The 24,706-nt window shown below is 39.6% G+C and overlaps 1 protein-coding gene across 2 annotated transcripts in view; it reads right to left on the bottom strand.

Moving 5' to 3' along the window:
* Positions 1-5,320: 5,320 nt before the first annotated feature.
* MAPK8 (mitogen-activated protein kinase 8) overlaps positions 5,321-24,706 on the bottom strand; it is a 64,408-nt gene continuing 45,022 nt past the window's right edge. For both annotated transcript variants that reach the window (XM_053692176.1, XM_053692175.1), the window contains 2 exons: positions 24,615-24,692; positions 5,321-8,663 (listed from right to left, as the gene is read on the bottom strand). In XM_053692176.1, the coding sequence (XP_053548151.1) occupies positions 8,521-8,663; positions 24,615-24,692 (221 nt within the window). In that variant the 3' untranslated portion in view covers positions 5,321-8,520. The remainder of the gene's footprint in view (positions 8,664-24,614; positions 24,693-24,706) is intronic.

Here is a 24,706-nt window from a genome sequence, read left to right as displayed (position 1 = left end):
AAAACTCTATCAATCTTCACTCATACAGCCTATCACTCTAAATTAATTTACCAATCTTTAAAATACAATGATAAAAAGGACTCCTAATAACAGGGTAGTTTCAAATTAATACTCCAACAATTCAGAGTTTTTCAAGCTTCTGTATAATGCTCCACTGGTCAAATGGGAAAAATAGATATCAGCATATATACATCATTGGTAAGTGCAGTTTCATAAGGATCAGAACGGCAACTTGATGACAAATTGTTCAGATGATATCCGCTGTTAACGATTATAGTATCCTTATACTGCTTGGTTATTTTTACCACCACTTTTCTAAAAGTCACTTCCAAATAAAAAGACTCTTGTTACTAGGTAAGTACTGACAGTCTCTTGTTAACGCCTCTTTTGCAGGGCTTTTTAAGCGTGATAATCTCTTCTATTAGCAACTGACGTTATCAGTGCAAGGAACCCTGTGTTCACAATCAAACACGTTCTCACCTGCTCCTCTGTATGTGTATCTCCCGGCTGCTCTCTCCCGGCTCAGGTGTACTGCTCTTATTGTACCTCAAGTTGCCGGTGCTCTGTAGTAACGAATTTTCACTTGCGCAAGTCTTTTAGATAGTTACTCTCTGTCTCCCAGCCGTCAGGAAAGCCTTAATCTCTGCCCATAAGTATTGAGTACACAGAGTAAAGCCGCTGTAGGTCTCGCAATGTTCCGTGTAGTATGCCATTTACCTTCTACGCGTTTCACCCCTAAGGTGTGGGGCTTTATCAAGATCTTGATAAGCCCCACACCTTAGGGGTGAAACGCGTAGAAGGTAAACAGCATACTACACAGAACATTGCGAGACCTACAGCGGCTTTACTCTGCGTACTCGGTACTTATGGGCAGAGATTAAGGCTTTCCTGACGGCTGGGAGACAGAGAGTAACTATCTAAAAGACTTGCGCAAGTGAAAATTCGTTACTACAGAGCACCGGCGACTTGAGGTACAATAAGAGCAGTACACCTGAGCCGGGAGAGAGCAGCCAGGAGATACACATACAGAGGAGCAGGTGAGAACGTGTTTAATTGTGAACACAGGGTTCTCTGCACTGATAACGTCAGTTGCTAATAGAAGAGATTATCACTCTTAAAAAGCCCTGCAAAAGAGGCGTTAACAAGAGACTGTCAGTACTTACCTAGTAACGAGAGTCTCTTTATTTGGAAGTGACTTTTAGAAAAGTGGTGGTAAAAATAACCAAGCAGTATAAGGATACTATAATCGTTAACAGCGGATATCATCTGAACCATTTGTCAGCAAGTTGCCGTTCTGATCCTTATGAAACTGCACTTACCAATGATGTATATATCTATTTTTCCCATTTGACCAGTGGAGCATTATACAGAAGCTTGAAAAACTCTGAATTGTTGGAGTATCAATTTGAAACTACCCTGTTATTAGGAGTCCTTTTTATCATTGTATTTTAAAAATTGGTAAATTAATTTGGAGTGATAGGTTGTATGAGTGAAGATTGATAGAGTTTTGGGCCAAAACGAGTGATTGACTTTGAATTGTAATTTGTATTATTTATGCATTGGAGATATTTTGTTTAATAAATCAGATATTTTTAAGAGATAACTGTTATCCATCAAGTTTTTAAACAGTTCTAAAAGAACATTTCAATAATATTTTTAAATAGTACTTATACCCACAGCTTCTCTTTAGCGCCACCTAAATACCTTTGTTTGATATTCTTGGGATCTTTACCCTTGTTCCAAGACTGGTTGGGTCTCCAGGTGGACTTGGCTTGCGCATAATTCCCTTCCTGTTTAGCGGAAGAGGGAACTCCCTTGAACTTTAGAAAGGAACGCAAATTACTCTGTCGTCCCCTTTGAGTTTTACCTTGAGGGAGGAGGTGACCCTTACCTCCCGTAATGTCAGAAATGACCTCCTTCAAGTCAGGCCCGAACAGGGTCCTCCTCTTGGAAGGAATAGCCAAAAGCGTAGGCTTAGTTGACACATCCACAGATCAAGAATTCAACCATAAGGCACTGCGTGCTAAGACGGAAAATCCCGAACTCTTAGCAGCCGACTTGGTAATCTGCAAGGAAATATCAGAAATTTTATAACTGAAACACCTAAGAGGTTTAAGTCCTTTACATCTTAAATGAAACTCCATTGTAGTGTGCTGCTGTTCCACACAAAGGAGAAATACACACCAAAGAAACAGCAGTAATGTCCCAATAAAAATTACACGTACTGTCCCTTGAACTGTAAAAACAGACATTATTTACTTTATTGTACGAAAGCAAATGAAGGTCGCGTGCAATATTACATCACATAGCTTCAGCAGTGTACTTGTAAATTTGAGTACAGGCCATGTTAGGATGTAGGCAAGGCGCCAGTAAAGAGACACCCACTGAGTAGAAAAAAACTTAGATTAACAAAAGTTTATTTCCATAAAGGATGAATCAACAAAAAAAACAGCTGAAATCATGAATACAATGTACATAGAACAAAAGCAGTACTGTCTTTTTAAATCTGAAAGAGACTCATCTTTATGTCTATGACCCACTGAATATCTGTTGTACCATCCAACTTCAAAAAGGATGATTAAACAGTAAAGAAGACTTTGCAACAGCATGTTTAAATCATTTAAAAGCATTAGAAGCAAGACCTGTAAAAAATATTGTCATAGAGACAGAATGCTGCTTATAGCAACCAATACTGAAAGTATTTCACACAACCTATGGGGAACAGTACCAACTGAGAATGTTCCTTTCCTATAAAAGGTTAAAATGTATAGGGCAGTTGTGCAATTAACAATACAGATCAACTTTTCACGTTTATCAAGACAGCAGCTGCACCTCCGATTAATTCCTACAGGAGGGACCAGCATGCCTAACTTTGTGTGGAACTAGTGTTCCCTTGTGGTACCGCTCTGCCTAACATGACAGAGGAGATGTCACCCAAGAAAATACTCTAGACTGCGCGAACGGCCTCTCAGCTGTATTTGTTTCGTGAAACACAGCCGAGGAGGCCCCTGCGATTCGCTAGCAGCAATGAGCTAATTAAAGCGTGCACACATGGCACTAATCACCATCCATCGTGGGCGTACGAGATGTGAAGGAGAAATATGGAGCCGTCAATGAGGAGACAAACAGCGCACACACAATGGCGTGTAACAAAGCTCCGCCCATCGTGGGCGTATCGAGCTCAATCTCCTGCGCGCGGCAAACTCTGCAAAAAATAAAATGGAGCCGCCGGGGGTCCTAATCAGCACTAAAGTAACACGCTGAAAAGCACAACTCCCCTGACGGACGCCATCTCCTAGGTGGAAACTCACACCATAAATGAGCCACATAAAATTACCTGTCGGCTGAGAAAAACATACGCCGAAGTGAGCAGGGGCATCGTCAGAAATACAAAAATCCTGTACGTTTCAAATTCCCCAGTCAGTTCCCACTGTTATCTTAATATAAACAGCGGAACAGTAATAGCCCACAGTATTGACTAAATAGGAGCACCCTGTCTGTCTGCATTTCATCACAAGTTTAAACCACAGGGATATGCAACACCTCATGTACCCTCACAAGAATCCTATATAACACTGAAGTAGTGAAATAGGATAACCCTCCCTGCCGGCTGTGCAAGTAGTTATAAGCCGCTGGGAGTCAAATAGAAGGACGAAATGTGCTGCTTCTGTCACAGAACTGCCAGTGAAAAAGTACCCTGATCCCAGGGATATGTTATAAACAGAGTGCTAAGTCATTTTTGTGTGCATACTAATTTCTGTATAACTCCAGAAAATAAAGATTAGCACTTAACTTAGACGTCTGCCCGGCAGTAAGGCATCTCACCCGGCTTGTGAAGTTCCTTTCTCCTCTTCACATTGGCCTGTGGAAACAAAAAGTACTGAGCTGTACTCCCTCAGACTTTTGCAAGCAGGGCAGCATACATCTATGGGAGGCGCTGTGAGAATTATATCTCACAAGTTCCCATTGCTTTGAAGCCACCAAATGCTTCTCTTTTTGCACTGAAGAGACTGATTTGGTCTAGCCATAACAAAGTAGCACACTGCGGTACTACATTAAAAATAATAAACTCTTGATTGAAGAAAACTATAACTAACACCTCACTCTGCCTCTTCCTATCACTAACAAAGGCAAAGAGAATGACTGGGGTGGGAGGAGCAATATGTACAGCTCTGCTGTGGTGCTCTTTGCCTCCTCCTGCTGACCAGGAGGCGATATCCCATAAGGATGAAATCCGTGGACTTGTCATATCTTGTAAAAGAAAAAAGGTACATGAAAACCCAAATGTCTTTCATGGTAAAGATAGAGCAGTATTTCTCAATTCCAGTCCTGATATTTAACTAGAGCACAGATGGAATAATCCGCTGATGGGTGACAACTGGTTAATAACCATGAACAGCTGATTATTTCACTAGTGCTCTAGTTCAGATATCATGAAAATCTGGCCTGTTGATTGTAATGGAGAAACACTAAGAACATGCACTTTTTAAAAACAATTTCAATCTACTACTATTATCTAGTTTGCTTCATTCTCTTGGTATCTTTTGTTGAACAGTATACCGGCAGCTATCTATTGCTTGGTGGCTTCACATATATAGTCCTCTTGTCATTGGCTCACTTGATGTGCTCATCTCAAATCCAGTAGTACATTGCTGCTCCTTCAACAAAGGATACCAAGAGAATAAAACAAATTTGAAAGTAGAAATAAATTGGAAAGTTGTTTAAAACTGTTTGTTCTATCTGAATCGTTCTAAGACTTGTTTGTATGGAACAAAAACACATATGGGTGTAAATAGTATCCCAGAGGGCTGCACCGTCAAATACATTATTAAAGGAACATTACAGTCAAAATTTAAATACACATAAATGAGTTACATATTTGAATAGAAACATATTTGCAATATACATGTATTGTCAAAAATGCTTCTAGTAAAAGTTATCACTGTTTAAGTGTTAAGATTTTTTCCCTGCACGTGCATGTGGAGCATAGCTAGACACTCAGAGCACCAGCATTTTAAATACTACAGCTGCACAGTGTGTCAGTGGGGATTGTATCATGTCAGCAATTAACAAATTGAGTCATTACCAGATGATACAAGCACCTTAGGCTCTTTGAGCAAGAACTTTGTTTAAAATGCTGGTGCACGGAGCATACTAAAATACATTTTTGAAACAGCTAGAGTTTTTATAAGAAGCATTTTTGCTAATACATGAATATTTAAAAAATGCTTCTATTTAAAAGTGAAATGTATCCATGTGGTTGGAATGTCCCTTTAACATAAATAAAACATAGCTGTTAAACACAAGATTATGTTGAGACTTTTCACCCTAACATCAATCTTTTATTACAAGTCGGCAGTTTATATGATTGTAGCAAGTCTGTTGCCCGTGAGTGTATTTCCTCTCCCCTGTAACAGTAAGTACAACCAGAACACAGTTCTGCATGATTGATCTGTACGAGTAACAAACAAGAGAGGACGGGGAATTAACAGCCAGTTATTCTGTATGTCTAGACAGAAAAAAACCTTAACATAGTGAGATTTAAAACTTCATCCTTAGACATGTGAAACGTATCCAATACACAAACGTAGGCGGTGTTGCATGGGTATGGTGCATTCATTCTAACAGTTAAAATATACAAAACATTATCTTTTTAGACTAACCTTGATACCCCCTCTAAAGAAAAAGAAATACATTTGTTTTTTTTTTTATGGGGAGACCACATTAAAGACGGTTTTTGTATATATAGTATATCAAGTAGAGCTTCATGAAAACAATCCCTGTGCACTGAATAGACTGACACGGTTATTGCATCACAGGGTGACATATCAGGATCTCATTATATGGATTCAAAACCTGTTTTAAAGGGGACAGTAAACATCTTGCCAGAAAAATTTCAGGAACCTTCCAAAAGGTTAACATATAATCAGAGTCTACAGATTATTAGAACGGATTACCAACTTGTTTGCTGCAATTGTTTTCTCAAACTGTCAAACTCATCCCACCACTTTCTTTTTTACAGAGTAGTTAATATGAATTTGCATCTGGAAAAAGATAGCGCTTGCCACTGTCATTGTGTCTTGATAAAGCCCTTTACGGGGTGAAACGCGTTGACTATACTCTGCCATCTAGGGGTATGCTCCCCTGATTCATCCTGTGTAACTCTAGGGAGTACTCATAAGTACGGTGGAGACAGGATTCAGAAAAGAGCTAAAGACTGTTTTAACATTGTTAGAATATTTAAACACAAATGTATCTCTACCAGGAACTGTTACAAATGTTGCAGCTACTTTAGATACATTTGTGAAAGTTAACGGTCCCAGCACATTTGCTTACAGCTACGTAAGAAAGTCACGTGAGACAGCAGCCTATCCAATCATAGGGATAACAGAAAAGCACAGCTCATAGTATGAACGGTGTTACCGGGTGCTAACGGCACCTCTTGGAAATAGGCGATTCCCTTGCATCTGGAACTACAATTATCACCGTCGCATTTATAGTGTAACTATGGAGACGTCCCTATACACTAGTCTTTTACCAAATGGTAACGTTTTATGCATTGGTATACGTCTTATTCTGAATAAGGATTCCCATAAGGAATTTTAATCAGATAAATTTAAATTTCCAGATCCATATATGGAAGTTTAATGTAAAGTTTTGTTTTTCCAACTTATGGTTTTATGATAGTTAATATTTATTAATAGTTAACCTATGTTCTATCTCATAATCTAATTTTAATAATTAAATCATTCTAAGCAATTTTCTCACTTGTGATTTTATGGATATTTTTAAGAGTAAATCATATAGATTAGAAATAATTTAGGTGATTAAGCTACACTATATTGAGCCTTTGCTATTTAGGGTTTGCGTCATTGTGTCAACAAAATCTCTATTGTATGGCTCCAGCAGAAACAATAAGACAACAAACTGGAAATTAAATACAGATATGTAGCAGGTTTAGGCTTGTGAAATCTGTCATGTTCTTTCAGTTCTCAGGACTGAAAAAATCCTCAATTTTCAGACTTAAAATTACAGGAAAAGGAGGCAAAATAAATAAGTTTGTTATTCTACTAAACCAGTTTCTTATACATAATTAAAAAAAATGTTGAAGCACTTGAAAGTGATGCAGCATGGCTGTAAAAAGCGGATTAGAAAATATCACCTGAACATCTATAAGTGAAAAAGGTAGATATTTTACCTCAACATTTCCTCAGTAGCCACATCCCATTGTAAAAAGACTTTAAACAGCCAATCAGGATGATAGTCTCAGGACTTGCACGAGTGTGTGCAGCTGATATGCAGGCACAGTCATATTTCCCTATTCGGTTTAAGGAAGTTTACTGTGAAATTTCACGAGAATTCAGTTAAATCTCATAAGATCACAGTAAAGCAATGCATGACATCAGCACAGATGAAACGGATTGGCTGTTTTTGTTTTTTCCCCCCCAAACATGCAGCTGGACAGTAGCTGAAAGCAACTGTTCATTTTCACAGAGCAATTACTTTTGTGAGCTGAAGAAATCTAGAGGTAGAGAGGACAAAAAAAAAAAAGGCGAAAAATTCTTGTCAGCTTTTTACAATTATGCGGCATCATTTTCAAGTGATTTAGTATATGGGTATTATGTCCCTTTAAGCATTTATATTACAAATCTCAAAGTGTTTACTGTCCCTTTAAATCAGCCTTTTTAAGAGCTGAAATTCAATTTATGCCGTACCACAGAGACAGACAACTTCTTTTGGAAACGTTTGTTGCAGCCATTTCCTCTCTGAGGACTAAGCTGCATCACTTAGTGGTTTAAACGCTCACAAAGTGACTGTGTAAAATATATTTTATGGCCTTGTAAGAGTGAATGCGCCAATACCTCAAATCAGACAATTATAAAATAAGAAGCAATATCCTTTTCCTCCCTATGGTTTACTGGCACAGGAGGTCTGAATACAAGTGAAAATAAACCCATAAATATATATTTAAGAAAAATTAAATTATTAAAATATGGAACAGACTTAACAATTATGGAAAAATAAAAACATAAAAACTGAGCAGCACCAGAAAAAAATAAAATAATAATAATACAAAATAAAATTTTCAAGACAATCAGGACCAAAGTGACCTTTTCTTAAAAGTCTGAGCTCCCCCCATACCCACCCTAAATAAAAATAAAATTACAATACATATTTTATGGCAGCTTTTCAAATCCTCCAGCACTTAAGTGTCACAATTACAGGACTAAAAAAAAAAAGTTAAAACTCTTTTTGTTGTTGGTTTTGTTTTTTGACTTGACGTCCAAAGTCCTAGTGGGGGAATGTTATATCCCCTCCCCCCAAGAACAGAAAGGGATAAAAGGTATTCACACTAACTTCCTGTCACTCAAGTGTAGCGTGATCACAATTTGTGGGCAGCTAAGGGGTTAATATTAATTTTAAAGTAACAGCAGTGGCACATTCCCAAAATTGTGCTACCCCGGAGATCCATTCCTGTCACCTCCCTCCTTGCAACTTGTACCCCTTTGCCCCACGCGGTCATCGGCAACAACCCAACGCCCCTGCTGAGGTTTCAAGGCTGCTGTCTGTGTCAGAGGGCAATGTGGGGTCTGTGGACATGGAGGAAGCATCCGCTGATGAGGACGAGGTGTGAGGCTGGGATCCATCAGTCACTGCTGCACCTGTGCTATGAGAAAGCAAAGTGGAGGGTTAGCTGCAGTAAGAATTCCGGCAGAGCTGGAAGAATTTCTCATTTCTAAAGAAACCTTTAAGGACTAGTAAATCCAGTGGATTTGCACAAACAACAAATGCATGATAAAAAGAGAATACAATAGCACTTCGTCTGAACTTCAAATGAGTAGTAGATTTTTTTTTTTCTGCAAATTTCAAAGTTAGGTCTATTTCCACTCGTCTGTACCATGTGACAGCCATCAGCCAATCACAAATGCATATATACTGTCAATTCTTGCACATGCTCAGTAAGAGCTGGTGACTCAAAAATGTGTAAATATAAAAAGACGTGCACATTTTGTTAATGGAAGTAATACGGAAAGTTGTTTAAAATCTCATGCTCTATCTGAATCATAAAAACAAAATTTATGCTTACCTGATAGTTTTCTTTCCTGGCATGGAGAGTCCACGAATCCATTCTAATTACTAGTGGGAATTCAACTCCTGGCCACCAGGAGGAGGCACAGAACACCCCAACAAAGCTGTTAAGTATCACTCCCACTTCCCTTAAAACCCCAGTAATTCAGCTGAAGGTATATGGAAAGAGAAGAGGACACAAAGGGTATAGAGGTGCCTGAGGTTTAGAAAAAGACAAAAGCCATCTTAAAATTAAAATAAGGGCGGGTTTGATGATGGAGCAATGTTTGATAGATCAAGTCAAAGATAAAGAAGTCCATAGATTTTTTAGAAAATGGGAAACTTTTATTCTCTCCCAAACAATAGAAGTACAAAAGAAAATTATATATCCCCTTAGATCTACGGAATATGTCTTAAATGCCATATTGAGAAACGAACTACCACTGATTTATTAAGTCTTTATGTGTTCTAAATTTTTGGAAGAGGAGAAGGTGGAATAAGCCTGTCCTAATAACTAAATATCGCCGATTGAGTGGAGGACTAAGACTGATATAGTCTAGCTAAGGCTTAATTAACTGGTTGTTATACCTAGAAGGCAAGACAGATTGCTGAGGCTTGTTGGGGCAGGGTTGATTGGGAATCCTTAAATTAATTTAAATACATTTATGTAATTATTATTCGTTAATTTTTTTTTTTTTCCCTCTCTTTTTCTTTCTTCTCTTTTTCTGGTTTTGCTATATAGTAAGGAAAGGTATCCATATGGGGGTGTCAGATAATTACTTCTAAATTATATATTATGCTAGAAGGAGGATTAATTCCTGTTTGCATGATATTTTTTGTTGAATGGGGATATATTTATTGGATAAGTTGGCTGAAACTAAGTGGTGTCCAAACTTTGCTGGGGAGTGTTTTTTTTTTTTTTTTTTCCTATGATGATTTTTATTTTGTATTACTCCCCCAAATATGTTATCTGCTTATGTACACCCATCTTGTTTTCTGTACCCCAAATGGACCAGAAATATGAAAATAAATATTTAAAAAAAAATAAGGGCGGGTTGTGGACTCTCCATGTTACCGGCTTACGAGCTTGAATCATAGTATCAATCACCTTTTCGGAAAAACCTTGTCTAGACAAGACTAGGTGTTCAATCTCCAAGCAGTCAGCTTCAGAGAATCTAGGTTTGGATGTAGGAAAGGACCCAGAAGTAGAAGGACCTTCCTCAAGGGCAATTTCCATGGGGGAAAAGACAACATTTTTACCAGATCTGCAAAACAAATTCTGTGAGGCCAAGCTGGAGTGATTAGAATCACCTAAGCCTGCTCCTGTTTGATACGGGCTATCACCGGAGGAAGGAGGGCAAACGAAGGAAACAGGTAAATGAGACAGAAGTCCCAGGGAACTGCCAGAGCGTCAACCAGAACTGCTTGCGGATCCCTTGATCTTGAGCTGTATCTTGGAAGCATGGCATTTAGACGATACGTCATCAGATCCAACTCTGGAACCCCCATCTGAGAGCTATTATTGAGAACACTTCCAGGTGAAGGGCCCACTTCTCTGGATGAAAAGTCTGCTTGCTCAGATAATCCGCTACCCAGTTCTTCACCCCTGGGATCTGGATGGCAGATATGAGGCAATTGTGAGACTCCCCCCACTGAAGAACGTGAGTCACCTCCATAGCTAAGGAGCTCTGTGTTCCTCCCTAGTTGATATACGCCACCGAAGTAATGATGTCCGATTGGAATCTGATAAATCAGACCAAACTCACTCGAGGCCAAGCTATCAGTGCATTGAAGATTGCTCTCAACTCTAGGATATTTATTGGGAGGGCAGACTCCTCCTGAGTCCAAAGTCCCTGAGCTCTTAAAGAACCACAAACTGCTGCCCAGCCCGAAAGGCTGACATAAGTGGTCACAAGCTCTTAGGATGGTCTCAGGAAGCATATGCCCTGGGACAGATGGTCCAGATGTCTAAGACAATCCTCTGAGAGAGGTCCGATTGGTCTCCTTTCCATTGTATGAGCATGCAAACCTGTAGAGGTCTCAGATGGAAACAAGCAAAAAGGAATAGTGTCCATGGAAGCCACCAATAAACCAATTGCTTCCATACACAGAGCCACTGATGGATGGACGGACAGAGGACTGAAGAGAAAGGCAGCAAGAATTTTGGTCTTCCCCAAAAAACATACCCTGGAAACTCTTTTCCAGATTCACCTTCCACCCGTGAGAGCGGAGAATCGACAACAGAGAATCCCTATGGGATCTTGCTAAATGAAAAGATGGCACCTGAACCAAGATTTCGTCCAGGTACGGAGCCTTCACAATTCCTTGAGATCTGGCCACTGCCAGAAGAGCCCCTAGAACCTTCGTAAAGATTTGAGGGGCAGTGGCTAGGCCCAAAGGGTAGGGCTACAAATTGGGAAGTGTTTGTCCAAAAAGGCAAACCGCAGGTATTAGAAATGTTCAATGTGGATAGGAACATGAAGATACGGGTCCTTCAGGTCGATGGTAGTCACTAACTGACCCTTCTGATCTAAAGGGAGAGTCTCCATTTTGAAGGACGGAACCTTGAGAAATTTGTTGAGACACTTGAGGTCTAAAATGGGTTGAAAAGTTTCCTCTTTCTTGGGAGCCACAAATAGATTGAAATGGAATCCTTGACCCTGTTCCACCAGAGGAACTGGGACAATCACTCCTAGAGAAGCAAGATTCTTGACACTGTTTAAGAAAGCCTCTTTTTTTGTTGTTGAAAATTTTCCTTTATTTAAGGAGAACAGTACAAAAGTAGACAAATAAACATAGAAACAACACAAGTTACAGTATACTCATATCGCAGGATGAGGATGTAAACAAAGCAAATTAGTCATGACAACATTAAAAAGTCATCCCAATAACTATGGTGAGTGGACAATAATGACGACTACGACTGGTTGACTTACATCTCCCTATAGTATAATTCTTTACATTGTGACATTAGGTCCTATCAACTAAGAACACAAAATCTTATAGAATATAAATGCCCAACTTATCCCTATACCTGTATTATATTTTGCCTGTTATGTTTTATAGAGTTGCAGTATTCTTCCCATATGAAGTTTATGTCTAAGAAATCATCCAATCTTTTCGTAATAGTATAATGGTATCTTTCCATTGACAAAGTATGAGTAACTAAGGAGCACCATTCTGTGACTGAGGGAACCTCTGCTGTTTTCCATTTCCTAGGGATTAGTCTCCTGGCGCAATTGAGTAAGAGGATCAGTAGCCTTTGTCTTATTTTACATTTAATTTTGGGTAAATTATTGAATAAAAATATGGTAGGGTCTAAAGGAATTTCAATGCTAGTTGCTTGTTTAACCGCCAATTGTATTTCTCTCCAATATTGGTTAAGGTAAGGGCAGGTCCACCATATATGTTGATAATCTCCCTCTCCCCCGCATGCCCTCCAACATTTATTATCTCTAAGATTATACATAGCAGCTAGTCTGGTTGGGGTATAGAACCATCTGTACAATAGCTTTAAATTCAATTCTAGTTGTGCTATGGATAAAGTGTGTGAGCTCATATTACTGAAAATTCTTGCCCAATGGTCAGAGGGTATGTGGGTTTGAAAATCGTCAGTCCATTTAGTTGTGTAAGTCGGAAGGTTTCTGGAGTGGTATTCCAATATTAATTTATATATCAGGGAGAGTGAGCTTTTTGAATACAAATCAGATTTGCATATAGACTCGCAGGGAGTTAGAGGTCTATGGAATTGTGTATGCTTGGCATGTGTAGTGAGATAATGATTTATTTGAAAATAATTAAACCATGGGGTGAAAAAGCTTCCATATTTTTCTTGCAGATCAGCTCTAGATTTAAGGGATTTATTATCTATGGCCATGCTACATGGTATGACATCACGTAAGGATAAATCCTTTACATAATGAGTAGAAAAAGGTATCTGTGTTTCTGGGTTGTGTTTCAGAGGTGTCAAAGGGGACGGTATATCGGAAATCACCGGAAAACTACCAAGACAGTTGTCCCATGTTTTAAAGGTTAGCTTAGTTATTTCTGAGGTATATGAATGTATGGTCCTGTGTATGTGTGGAATCCAGCAGCTTGCACCTAGTTGCGTATTTTGTGCAAGATCATGATCAAGTCTTACCCATTCCTTGTGGGTACCATGTTTGCACCAATCTATGATCCGTGTAAGAGTGCTTGCTATAAAGTAGCAGTAAAGATTTGGCATTCTCAACCCTCCTTTTAATTTAGGTCGATATATAATTGCTTTAGCAAGTCTAGGGCGTTTATTGTTCCATAAGTAGTTATTTAATATGGTTTGGAGTTTATTAAAGAAGAGTTTAGGTAGCTTAATTGGGATAGTTTGAAATATATATAACATTTTTGGTAAGATAGTCATTTTTATAGCATGCAATCTGCCCATCCACAATAAGGTTTTATTGCGCCAGGATTGTAGCTCCTGTTGTATATTTTTCAATAGGGGAGAGTAGTTGGCATTGTACATTTGTTGAGGGTCATTTGTAACTTGAATGCCCAGATATTTTAAAGAGCTTTTCTGGAATTTGTAGTGATATGTTGATTGTATGAGATTAAGCGTAGAGTCGGGAATCTCTATTCCCATAAATTCCGATTTCGAGGCGTTGATCTTAAAATTAGAGAACCTGTCGTAAATTTGGAATTCAGAATTTAATTCGGGCATTGAGGCGAGCGGAATGGTTATAGTCAAAAAGACATCGTCCGCATATGGAGAAACTTTATAATCCTTCTCATGTATTGTTAAGTCTGTTATTTTTTGGTTGTTTCTAATTCTAGCTGCTAGAGCTTCCATGGCTAAGGCAAATAACAATGGGGACAGCGGGCATCCTTGCCTTGTGCCGTTATAAATAGAGAAAGCCGGGGACATGAGTCATTTAACCTAATTTTTGCATTTGGGGTGCTATACAGGGACATTATTTTTAATATAAAAGTGTCTGGGAAACCAAATTTAATCAGGATCTGTTCAAGAAAGTTCCAGTTTAAGCGATCAAAAGTTTTCTCCGCGTCCATGGACGCGAAGATTGTAGGGATTTTTGTTTTTACGGCGTAATCTATCAAGGTTTGTATTTTGATGGTATTATCCCTAGCCTCCCTGCATGGAGTACCCTTAGAAAGTCAATGAACATTGTCTTAAAAAAGGGCAGATGTTGTATGCTAAGGGTGTAAATATTAATCAATGTGATTGGTTTACCATACATTAGTCCTGCTATTCCCAGAAATCTACCTTCACCATCCTTGGCTATCTGCAAAACAGTGAATGGGATATGTTTACGGAGTAGAATACCAACTCCGCAGTGTTTAGTTGGCACTGTGTTATGGAAGTGTTGGGTGTAATGTTTACCGAAATAACTAGGGATTTGTGATTTCTTGAAGTGTGTTTCTTGCAGGAAAAGAATGTCTTTTTTTCTTGTATAGATCCGACAATGCTTTTGATCTTTTACATGGTGAAAGAAATCCCTTAACATTTTGAGTTAGAATTGTAAGAGGAAATATTTTTTGTTTAGTGGCCATTACATCATTATACATAGAGTATCAAATTCGGGCATATTTGTCACAGAGTTCACGTATACAACATAAACATATATTGAGCAGAGGTACCATAATGCATCACAAAACAGTCGTAGTAACCTGTGTTTAGTAACATAACAAAAATAACTATGAAAATAACTAAAACTTTTAATTCCTGACTTATTCCGCCAGGAATCCATATTTGAGTACAATATTTTAACCATTAGTGCAGGTAAAAGTATTAACCTTTACACCAATGTAAATAAAAGGTAAATAACAGCAACAGGGGGGAAATAGGTGTAAGCCTATCTTATATACTATATTAGCTTTGTTGATATATAACATAAAATTCTATATCTGAGAACAAAGTATTAATTAAAAAAAATGTAATAAACAGTTAACATAACTAGAATGTTCATAATGGTCTTGAAATCCAACATGTGGAGCTATTCTGTCCTTAGAGTTCGCAATATGTCTTTATGGACATCACTTTATGTTACATTAGTACACTTATATCATAAGCATACTCACGTATCAGAGGTTCATGGTAGATTTTAATTCCACTGAGCAATTATACAGTTGCAGATAGGAAATTGTAGAGTTCTCTTAGATGCCAGACAACAACCTTAGTGGCTGTAAATCCAAGAGTAATGTGAAAAGTAAGGTGGACTGGTGTCCATAGTTGATTATAGACCAGCTTCTAGATTCCGTGCTGTAGAAGGACGCCTTTGTGGCTTAGCTGGAGTGAGAGACCATGTATTACGACTTTGCTGTTGGGTATTATTTGGAGGCCCTGAGGGGGCTGGGTTGCTCAGATCCGGTAGGTCTAAATTTAGGATTTTGCAGAATTTTGATGCTTCTGATATATCATCACATATTACTCTTCTATCTTCGTGAATAACTAGTAGGTGAGTGGGAAATCCCCATCTGTATGGTATGCGTTTATTACGCAGTAGTTGTGTCAATGGCGAAAATTCCTTGCGCTTCTGTAAAGTTCTTTGTGAAAGGTCTGCATAAAACTGTATCACTGTTCCTCTAAATCTTATTGGTTGTTTTTTTTCGCAAAAGATTAAGGAGTTCTTCCTTATCCCTGTAATTTTTTAATTTAATGATGATATCCCTAGGAGGGGCAGAATCTGGGGGTCTAGCTCTGAGGGCTCTGTGTGCCCTATCCCATGGGATCTCCTCTTTAGAAGCATTCCCTCTGAGGTGGTTAAGCAGGGCAGGTAGATATGTGGGTAAATCCTTAGGCAAGACTGATTCAGGTACCCCCCTGATCCTTAAATTCTTCCTCCTGCTCCTATTCTCTAAATCCTCAATTTTGGAGTGAAGGGTCTCAATAGTGGAAATAAAAGCATCTGCATGGGATTGTAAACCATCAATATCTTCTCTGATAGTATCGTTGTTGTCCTCTAAAGCCTCTACTCTAAATCCGATTGCATTGATGTCTTGCTCTAAGTCAGCTAGTTCTTCACGAACACAGGCACTCACAATGTCCGCAATATCCTGTTTGGATGGTAAAGTGGACAATATGGTCGAAGGTATTTGTACCACATTTGACGGCTGTGAGACTGTATGTATCAACTGAGACTGTGGAGAGGTCATGGCTGGTGGAGATGCTTGAGATGTTGAGATACTGGCACCTTCGGATGGATTAAAGTATGAGGCCACTGAAGAGTTTTTGCTTACTGGAGGCTTAGATAGTCTGTCAGTTCTAGCATTTCTCTTGGAGGCCATTTGATAGAATAAAGATTATTATTTTATAATGTGAGTCTCTTTATTTGTATCAGCAGCAGCAAAACCAACAAATTGTAAATGTTATGTCCGTTTAAATACAGCAGGTATTGAATCAAATCTTCACCACACTGTGCAAATGAACTTCAAGCTAAAGTGTGTTGAAAATTATGATATAGTTTATTTGTTGTCATGTGAGTAGTAAATAAATTGATGGCTGCTTGGGGCCCACTTCTCTGTCTGTTATATATCCTTATCCTGTTTATAAATAAACTGGAAAGGCCTGAGCGATTATCAATGTCAGATTAGAGCACTGCTCGCATTAATGTGCTAATTTGAATTTTTTGTCTTTTATACTAATCCCACTGTACTTTTATGGCGCACTATCGCTGCCAGTTGTGATCCGTTGATTACTTAAGTACTGTCAGTGTTTCTTTGGATTTACCTCGGTTCTGATATGCTCCTCTGACAACATGAGCTGTAAGTGAAGATCGCTCTCCTACAGGGTACTATGTCCTCCGATGTTGGGAGATGACTCACTGATCACGGAGCATCTAGGGCTGTGTCGGAGATGTTATTCTTTTGCTCCGCAATTATGGCCGCACACCTCCCAATCTGATCTGGCTGCCAAGTTGCGGCAAATGGCTCCCAGGTCCGATTTTCATTTGCACTGGGTAATCTATTGTGGAGCTTACTTCTAATGCCCAATGTGATATAAAAAGCTCAATTTTGAACTCACAAAAAAACCTTAAAAGACAGTACACACGCTTCGAAAACCTATGCGCTTCTACACTACCTCCTCCCCACCTCATATCTACGCTGTATGGGATACTGATGGACACTGAGAGCGAACAATTGCCCACATACTGCCACAGATGGACTAGAGACCTAAACCTAGTTATCACACACGCAGAATGGATGCGAATCTTTCGCAACCATAAAAAAGCCTCAGTATCAGCCAAAATTCAAGAGACAAATTACAAATACATGTCTAGGTGGTATCTCACCCCCGTGAGATTGCAAAAGATATATCATACGGCTAGCAACAGGTGCTGGAGGGGGTGTGGCGCGCCCGCAGACATGCACCATGTGTGGTGGAGCTGTGAGAAACTGGATGCATTCTGGGAGAGTGTGGTGGGACATATCAACAAAACATTAGACACAAATATAAATAAAGATCCTGGCCTGCTGTTGTTCCATGGCCTACCAAACCTTAAAGATAACGCTAAACAGAACCTATTATACATAATGTTAAACAGCGCCAAATCACTGATACCTCAAAAATGGAAATCCACAGATATCCCAGATCTCACAGCATGGAAACAGCAGGTGGACAACTTGCTCCTTATGGAGCGATACCACTTTCTCGGATTAGGCAAATTAGAGACGTACGAATACATGCTTATGCGCTGGAACGCACACAGAGACACTTGAAGGGTTTACTGACTAAAACAGACCGGAAAAGACTGACAAGGTAACTCACCAACTATGGAGAGACACAAAACTGCCCGAATACATGACCTACTATCACAACCCCCCTGGACATACCCTCTCAACCTCACTCAGCTCAGACGACCCCCTTCCTCCCTTACCCCTTCTCACTATCTCTACTGCTCACCTCACTACATATCACACTGCAGGTGTTTAAAGAATTTAATCTACAGCACTAGACCAGAAATATTTTTGTTTGTTACAATAACTTCGAATCTGTTGGACTTTGTATACAAATGATAATCTTGGACTCTGCTTCACTAACATCTCGCTAAACAATAAAGATATGAACTTTCCAACAGCCCAAGAGTGGCTTACAATCTTCCAAACGATGTTAGCAGAGATCACCCTCCTGAAACCATCTCAGAGCCATTATAAGAATTAACTTGTTAGATTTAAGCCTCTTCGGAGCCTTAGAGACTTTTTGTTCAACCTCTAAAAACACATCTGTATTAAGAATTTATTAGGCTCATATTGTAACCAGAGCCAAGTTTGTACTATGTTGTTCTTCCTTATGATAATAAAGCTCTTTTGAAAAAAAAAAAAAAAAAAAAAAAGCTCAATTTTGATGGCATTTATGCCTCTAGTTGATGCAGGCTTACTCGGAGCTCTGAGTTTATGCGGCCATCTTAACCGCTACTGGCTCCGCCCCTTGAAAGCCTCTCTCTTTATCTGGTTTGCAGATAATCTTGACAGGAGAAATTTGCCTCTGGGAGGACATGATTTGAAGTAGAAAAAGCAAAGTTCTCTAGCTAGTGCAAAATCCAAGATCTTTATTGTGCAAAAAAGGGTAGAAAACAGCTACGTTTCGGGCAAACAATCAGCCCTTTTTCAGGCTTGAAATTTGAATCCTATCCTGAATCCCTGGGAGACTACTTCCACTGCCCAAGGATCTGAGACATCGCAAATCCAAGCCTGCTGAAAGAAGGAAAGCCTGCCCCCTACTTGATCAATGACTGGATCGGGGGCAGACCCTTCATGCTGATTTATTCTCAGAGGAAGGCTTCTTGGATTGCTTACACTTATACTAAGGCTGGTTAGACCTCCATGAAGTCTTGGCTTGCTCAGGTTGGGAAGAAGAGGAGGATTTCTGTCCCTTGAAGTTGCAAAAGGAACAAAAATTTGAAATTTTGGCGACCCTTGGGACTACTCTTTTTGTCCTGTGGCAGAAAGGCTCCCTTTCCACCAGTAACCATGGAAATGATTTCAGCCAGACCAGGAGCAAATAAAGTCTTGCCCTTTAAGGGCAGAGAAAGAAGTTTAGACTTGGATGTCACATCAGCAGACCAAGACTTTTGCTACAGGGCTTTGCGAGATAGAATGGCAAAGCTAGAAATCTTTGCCCCCAAACGAACTACTTGCATGCTAGCATCACAGATAAAGGTATTAGCCAGCTTTAAAGCCTTGATCCTATCCTGGATCTTCCCCGAAATCAGATCGGACAAGGAGTTGCACCAATATGAGGCCGCAAAAACAACTGTCACAATACTAGCAACATGTTGCCATTGCAGAACCTGGTGTAGAAACTTTTTTCTTAAGTAACCTTCCAGTTTCCTATCTATAGGGTTCGTAAAGGAGGAACTATCCTCTAGAGGAATATTGGTTCTCTTTGCTAAAGTTGATATAGTGCTTTAGGAACAGCGCGCCAAAGATCTCGCACAGAGTCAGCAACAGGAAACATCTTTTTAAAAACAGGAGACAGGGAAAAAGGAACACCTGGCTTCTCCCATTCCTGAGATATGTCAAACATGCGATCTGGAACAGGAAATACTTCCACAGATTTGGGGTTTTAAATCAAATACTCAAAAGTAAACGGAGGTGTTCAAGATTAAATCTAAAATGTACCTCCTCTGAGTCAGCTGTGCTAGCAACAGCTGATTCAGAATCATAGATCTCGCCCTCAGAAGCCACAACAAAGTGATCCTCCTTAGATAACTGAGATAGACTGACTAAAGCAGCCTTGGTGGAATAAGTGGAAATGTTCTGAGATTTCCTTTTTCTCTTACCAGCAATAGATAAGGCACTCAGGGCTGCAGAAACTGAAGAAGTTAGTTGCACAGCAAAATCACCTGGTAAATATACACCCCCAGGAACTGTTTGAGAGGAACCGCAAGGCACTGCTTGTGTAATTGCCAAAGACTGGAACGTCTGAGGAGAAAGTTGAGGCATGTCACGGACAACATTATCCTGAGAGACAGATAGCTCTGAGAGGGTATCTTTATTTTTAGAGAGTAACATTTTATTCAGACATGTGGAACAAAACTGCACAAGAGGAATAATCTGAGCCTCCAAACAATACAAGCATTTGTCAAAAGACATAGCTAATTTTTTTTATCAGTGTCCCTTGAAACTGAATCCATAAGCTTATTATTGGTCCCCAGGAGTAATAAAAATATATGTATATAGGTCTATGATGTGATTAAACTTGATAGTAATAAAAGAAAAGACCCCTAAACGTCCCTTAAAAAACAAATATGGGGGGCGTGTCCGGGCAGCGGACCTGACAGGCAGCAAAAATATGAAGCTCTGCTAATATAACAAATATTCCATCACATTTATCCTGCTAATACAAAAATCTGAGGTATTTAACTGCAGAAGACTGACAAGACATTTTACTGAGCTAAAGGCTGCTTTTTCATGACGGATATAATTATAACAGAGAGCTGCTTTGGTCTTTCTAGAGGCCGAAGTGAAGGCCTAGACTTTTATTATTAGGCATCCCCCACGAACTACATTGATGGAGAAACTTAGCATGGAGGAGGATCCCCGCTTACTAATTAAAACTCTCCTAAAAGATCTGGAGCAGAAACTGATATGTGGGGTGGATGATCTTATACAAGAAATTAGATCTGCTTGCGGAGGCAGCCATGCAGGCAAGATGGCGGCAGAAGTAAACAGCGATGCGCAGTTAGTGGACCACCAAACTGTAGAATTCACTCAGCCGTCTACACTGATCAGCATCGAGCTAAGCGCACCGAGAACCGGTATAGTGCCAGCAGAGATGAGACCCGTCCCGCATCTGTGGAATCCTGACAGCCCTATAAACACGGGTGAGCTTCATGCTGCTGCGCAAACAAATAGAGTGGTGGAAGTACCCTTGCCGGCAAAGGCTCAGGAGGTTGTGACCAGTCTCCAGCTATGCAAAGAAACCACTATCTATATCCTGAGTCGCGGAGATCAATCCTTAGTGCAGAAGAGACGAAGAGGCTCCCGAGTACATACCAGACAAACTAAGAGACAGAACCTTGCAGCACATAGGAAGTTACTCGCTATCAGACCCTTGGCCTCGAGGCGTGAAGATGTTTCTGAGACCTTTTGCAAGCTGACTTGGACTTTTCTGGTCATCACATACGGACTGGCTCAACAGCTGAAGTGTGGTATAGGTTGAATGTGGTATTCCCACTTAATACTCTATATGGGGCCTCTGGTTATGTTGTTGTTGTTTGAAAATTCTATTTACGTGCTACACAGTAATTTCTCTACTTTATTCTCCACTACTCAGTGTTTATATGAGTCCTTACTCTGTTAACTTTACTTTTGCCTTGTCACTGCATATATTTCTCTGGGGGCTGCTAGACACTTGCACATGATTTGGGGTAGCCTGCTTGATGTCGCAGGATATCATCTCTCAAATAGACTGCCCATAATAAGCATGTATGATCCTGCCTTGACAAGTAGAAATATTATAACGTTTAACTAGCTGAATATTACTAATGTATTTATGGTGCAGCAAACAAATCAGTTACCTCTTTACCCTATACCTCTCTAGCTTTTTATGGTATGTGATGATGTCTGAGATATGCTTTTTTACTTTACATTAGAACCCTAGACGTCTATGTCCTGTGTTTTGGTGGGCCGCTTTTGAAGATCCTACCATCTCTATCACGACCTCTAATGTATACCTATTTCCTAAATGATGCCTCCATAACAGATTATCTATATATGCAGGCTGCTCATGTACTCATATCCAGGTGCTCCATGGGGATTGTAATTGCATTTTTATAAGGTCAATTAGGCATCTGGATATCACACTACACTCTTAGGCAGATCTCTACAGCTTGGGTAATCAGCTATTAATACCCCATTATCTCCCTCATTACGCAGGCAGCTCTAGCTGAAATCCACACCATCCTTACCATCATGAGGACTTGTTTTTTTCCCATTTCATATACCTTCATTCACCCCAAAAATACTATAGTTTAGTCAAATAAAAGTATATGTGTTTTTTCCCCCTAAATCACAGTCAGCTCAACTTTTTATCCTATACACTCCCTTCCAGCGGGAGTTTTCTACACTCCTAAGGTATATACTAAAACTCCTCCATCACCAATTAGCTTTTACCATTATATTTTCACTTTCAGTTACTAATCTGTTTATTCTAGTCCAATAACCTATATTTTAAGAGGTGCTTACCTGCGGACTGTTATTGGATACTCTGAAACTCATATAAGTCCATTAACTTGGTTACCATAGGCCGTACCAGTTTCCTCTACTTTAATGACCCATAAGTGGCCACCTAACTAACCAATTAATCAAGCTACTATATACAGAAAATGGAGGTCTGAAAAGCAGATCTGGGACATATTGTGTGCTGTCAAGGTTATACTTTCAAATCATTCTAAGTTAGAAAGTTCACTTTAGACACCCTAATTGAGAGTCAGGAGGTTGCAGTATACATGGATAATGTATGTTTACTTAGAAGGGTTAGGTATACTAATCTAGGCTTGTTCTGCTGGTTGCGGCCGGACCAGTGGAATTGGCATTATACGTAAATAATACAGAAGGGACTCCTCTCCTTCCTTTCCCGTCGGTACTTGTTGCCTGCGGGTCATATCCCTACTCCCTTTTCCCTTGTCGCCGGCAGATGGCATCTCCCCAGGAGAGGAGCTCCTCTAGAAGCCCTTTATATCTCGTTTTATACTATGTTTCATATTATCTACCTTATATCTCATGTTACATACATCCTGATACTCTGTTATGAGAATAATTGTTCCAGAATGTAATCTGACCCGTATTATACACAAAAACCCAGGATATTTGAGCAGGTTTCTACGTAAGCGTATGTCTAGACTTCAGCTATAATGATGACAGCCTGGAAAGTTTGTAAACTCTAATAGAATCTATAGCTCCGTCCCCCGCCCTCATAGCTATAATCCACTCTTATATTAGGTGGATAAATAAGCGGTATTAACCCGCTACAAACATCACTTTGTCATGAGTTGCTCTTAGTCTTTTGTTTATCATGAAAATGAGGCTCTTTGCCCCCTGTTCACGTGTATCTAATAGGAGCAACTTGTTATGATTCCCTATAATTTGTCAATCCTTCAAAAATAAATACACCTCTATTATAATTAATATACCATTCTATAGGAAGTATAATCTACCAGGGTTGTTTAAATTCTATCATTTTATTATGTATCTACATAGGAAACAAAACAAAATGGAAAAGAGGGAACGCCAGAACGTGATTATTTTATATTATACTGGAGACTTTAGGAATGTACAAGCCCGTGATATATAATGTATTTACTCTTTGTATAATGTTTATTGTGCTTTAATTTTGTACTCCTGGTATCCCTCAATAAAAAACTTTGATTCTCAAAAAAAAAAAAAAAAAAAATATGGGAGGAGATTTAATAACAGGCACTGCTATAGCCCCTCCTGTGACACCGAAAATAAACCAGAGTTATAAAGAGCTATTTGTCAGTAACCGCTCTCAAAACGGACTGAAAACCCACGATTCCGTTGAGAAGAAAGTCCCAACCACTACTTAAAGGACAGAGCATGTTCCTCTCCTCTGAACTCCACTCTCCAAGTCCGACTGAGAAAGTGAAAGTCGCTGAGCGTAAATGCGGTCACGTGATCGCAAAACTAAATTTTGATGCGACACAGCAAAAAGCGCGCAAGTTGTGCTGTGCTTGTAGTGTAAGCAAACATACAAAAGCTTTGTATATAATGTAAAAAAAAAGCCATAGTGCATTTAGCCCAAAACATAAAACCATATCTATAAGGGCATAATATAAAAGCCCAAGCAAAGATATCTACACCTCTCATGCCAGCCTCACAAATAAAAATGGTGATGTTAACCCCTTACACTACTCAATGCAGTTTAGTGCCCTGACAGTGCTGCCCAAAATATTATATCCTGGAATTAAAGAAATATTAGTCCCAATCACATCCACTGAGGGAATTAACCCCCAAAAAGCGCTGAATCCTAACCTAGAAGGCAAAAGCACTTACCTGTGGATCCAGCTGCAGGGCAGAAACAGCTTCTCTGGTATGACAGACTCAGCCGACCTATGACAGGGACCTGAATAAAAAGAAATGCAGAGTAACCAACCCTGACTTTCTATATAGCGGTTAGCCTAAATGTTTGAAGAGAAGCAAAGACTACCTCGCCGCCTTCCAACTGCTAAAAGCACCGACAACTCTTTCTAAAGAGGAATACATGGACACAGCTTGCCCCAATCCTTGCTTGCAGGGAAACTACCCATTAAAGGATTAAAACTCTTCCGACACCATCTTCGCACATCCTCCTGATGTACAAGGCTAAGATTGACTGGGGGTGATACTTAACAGCTTTGCTAGGGTGTTCTTTACCTCCTCCTGGTGGCCAGGAGTTGAATTCCCACTAGTAATTAGAATGGATTCGTGGACTCTCCATGCCATTGGAAAGAAAATTAATTTTGAGTTGAGTGTCCCTTTAACAACCAAGAGAGCATTGAGCAGGAGGCAGACTGGAGTCTGTAGCACATTATTACTATTTAGGATGTACCAACCTAGAGATGCCGGCTGTCCCCTGATGACGCCATTTCTAGATCGGTCATCCCAGTCCAGGACTTCTTTATATATCAGCTCTGGAAAGGAAAAA

Source organism: Bombina bombina, chromosome 9 (assembly GCF_027579735.1).
Source record: "Bombina bombina isolate aBomBom1 chromosome 9, aBomBom1.pri, whole genome shotgun sequence".
In the NCBI taxonomy this organism is placed as follows: Eukaryota; Metazoa; Chordata; class Amphibia; order Anura; family Bombinatoridae; genus Bombina; species Bombina bombina.
Note: the sequence above shows the minus strand (reverse complement) of the source record. Positions and strands in the feature narration are given on the sequence as shown.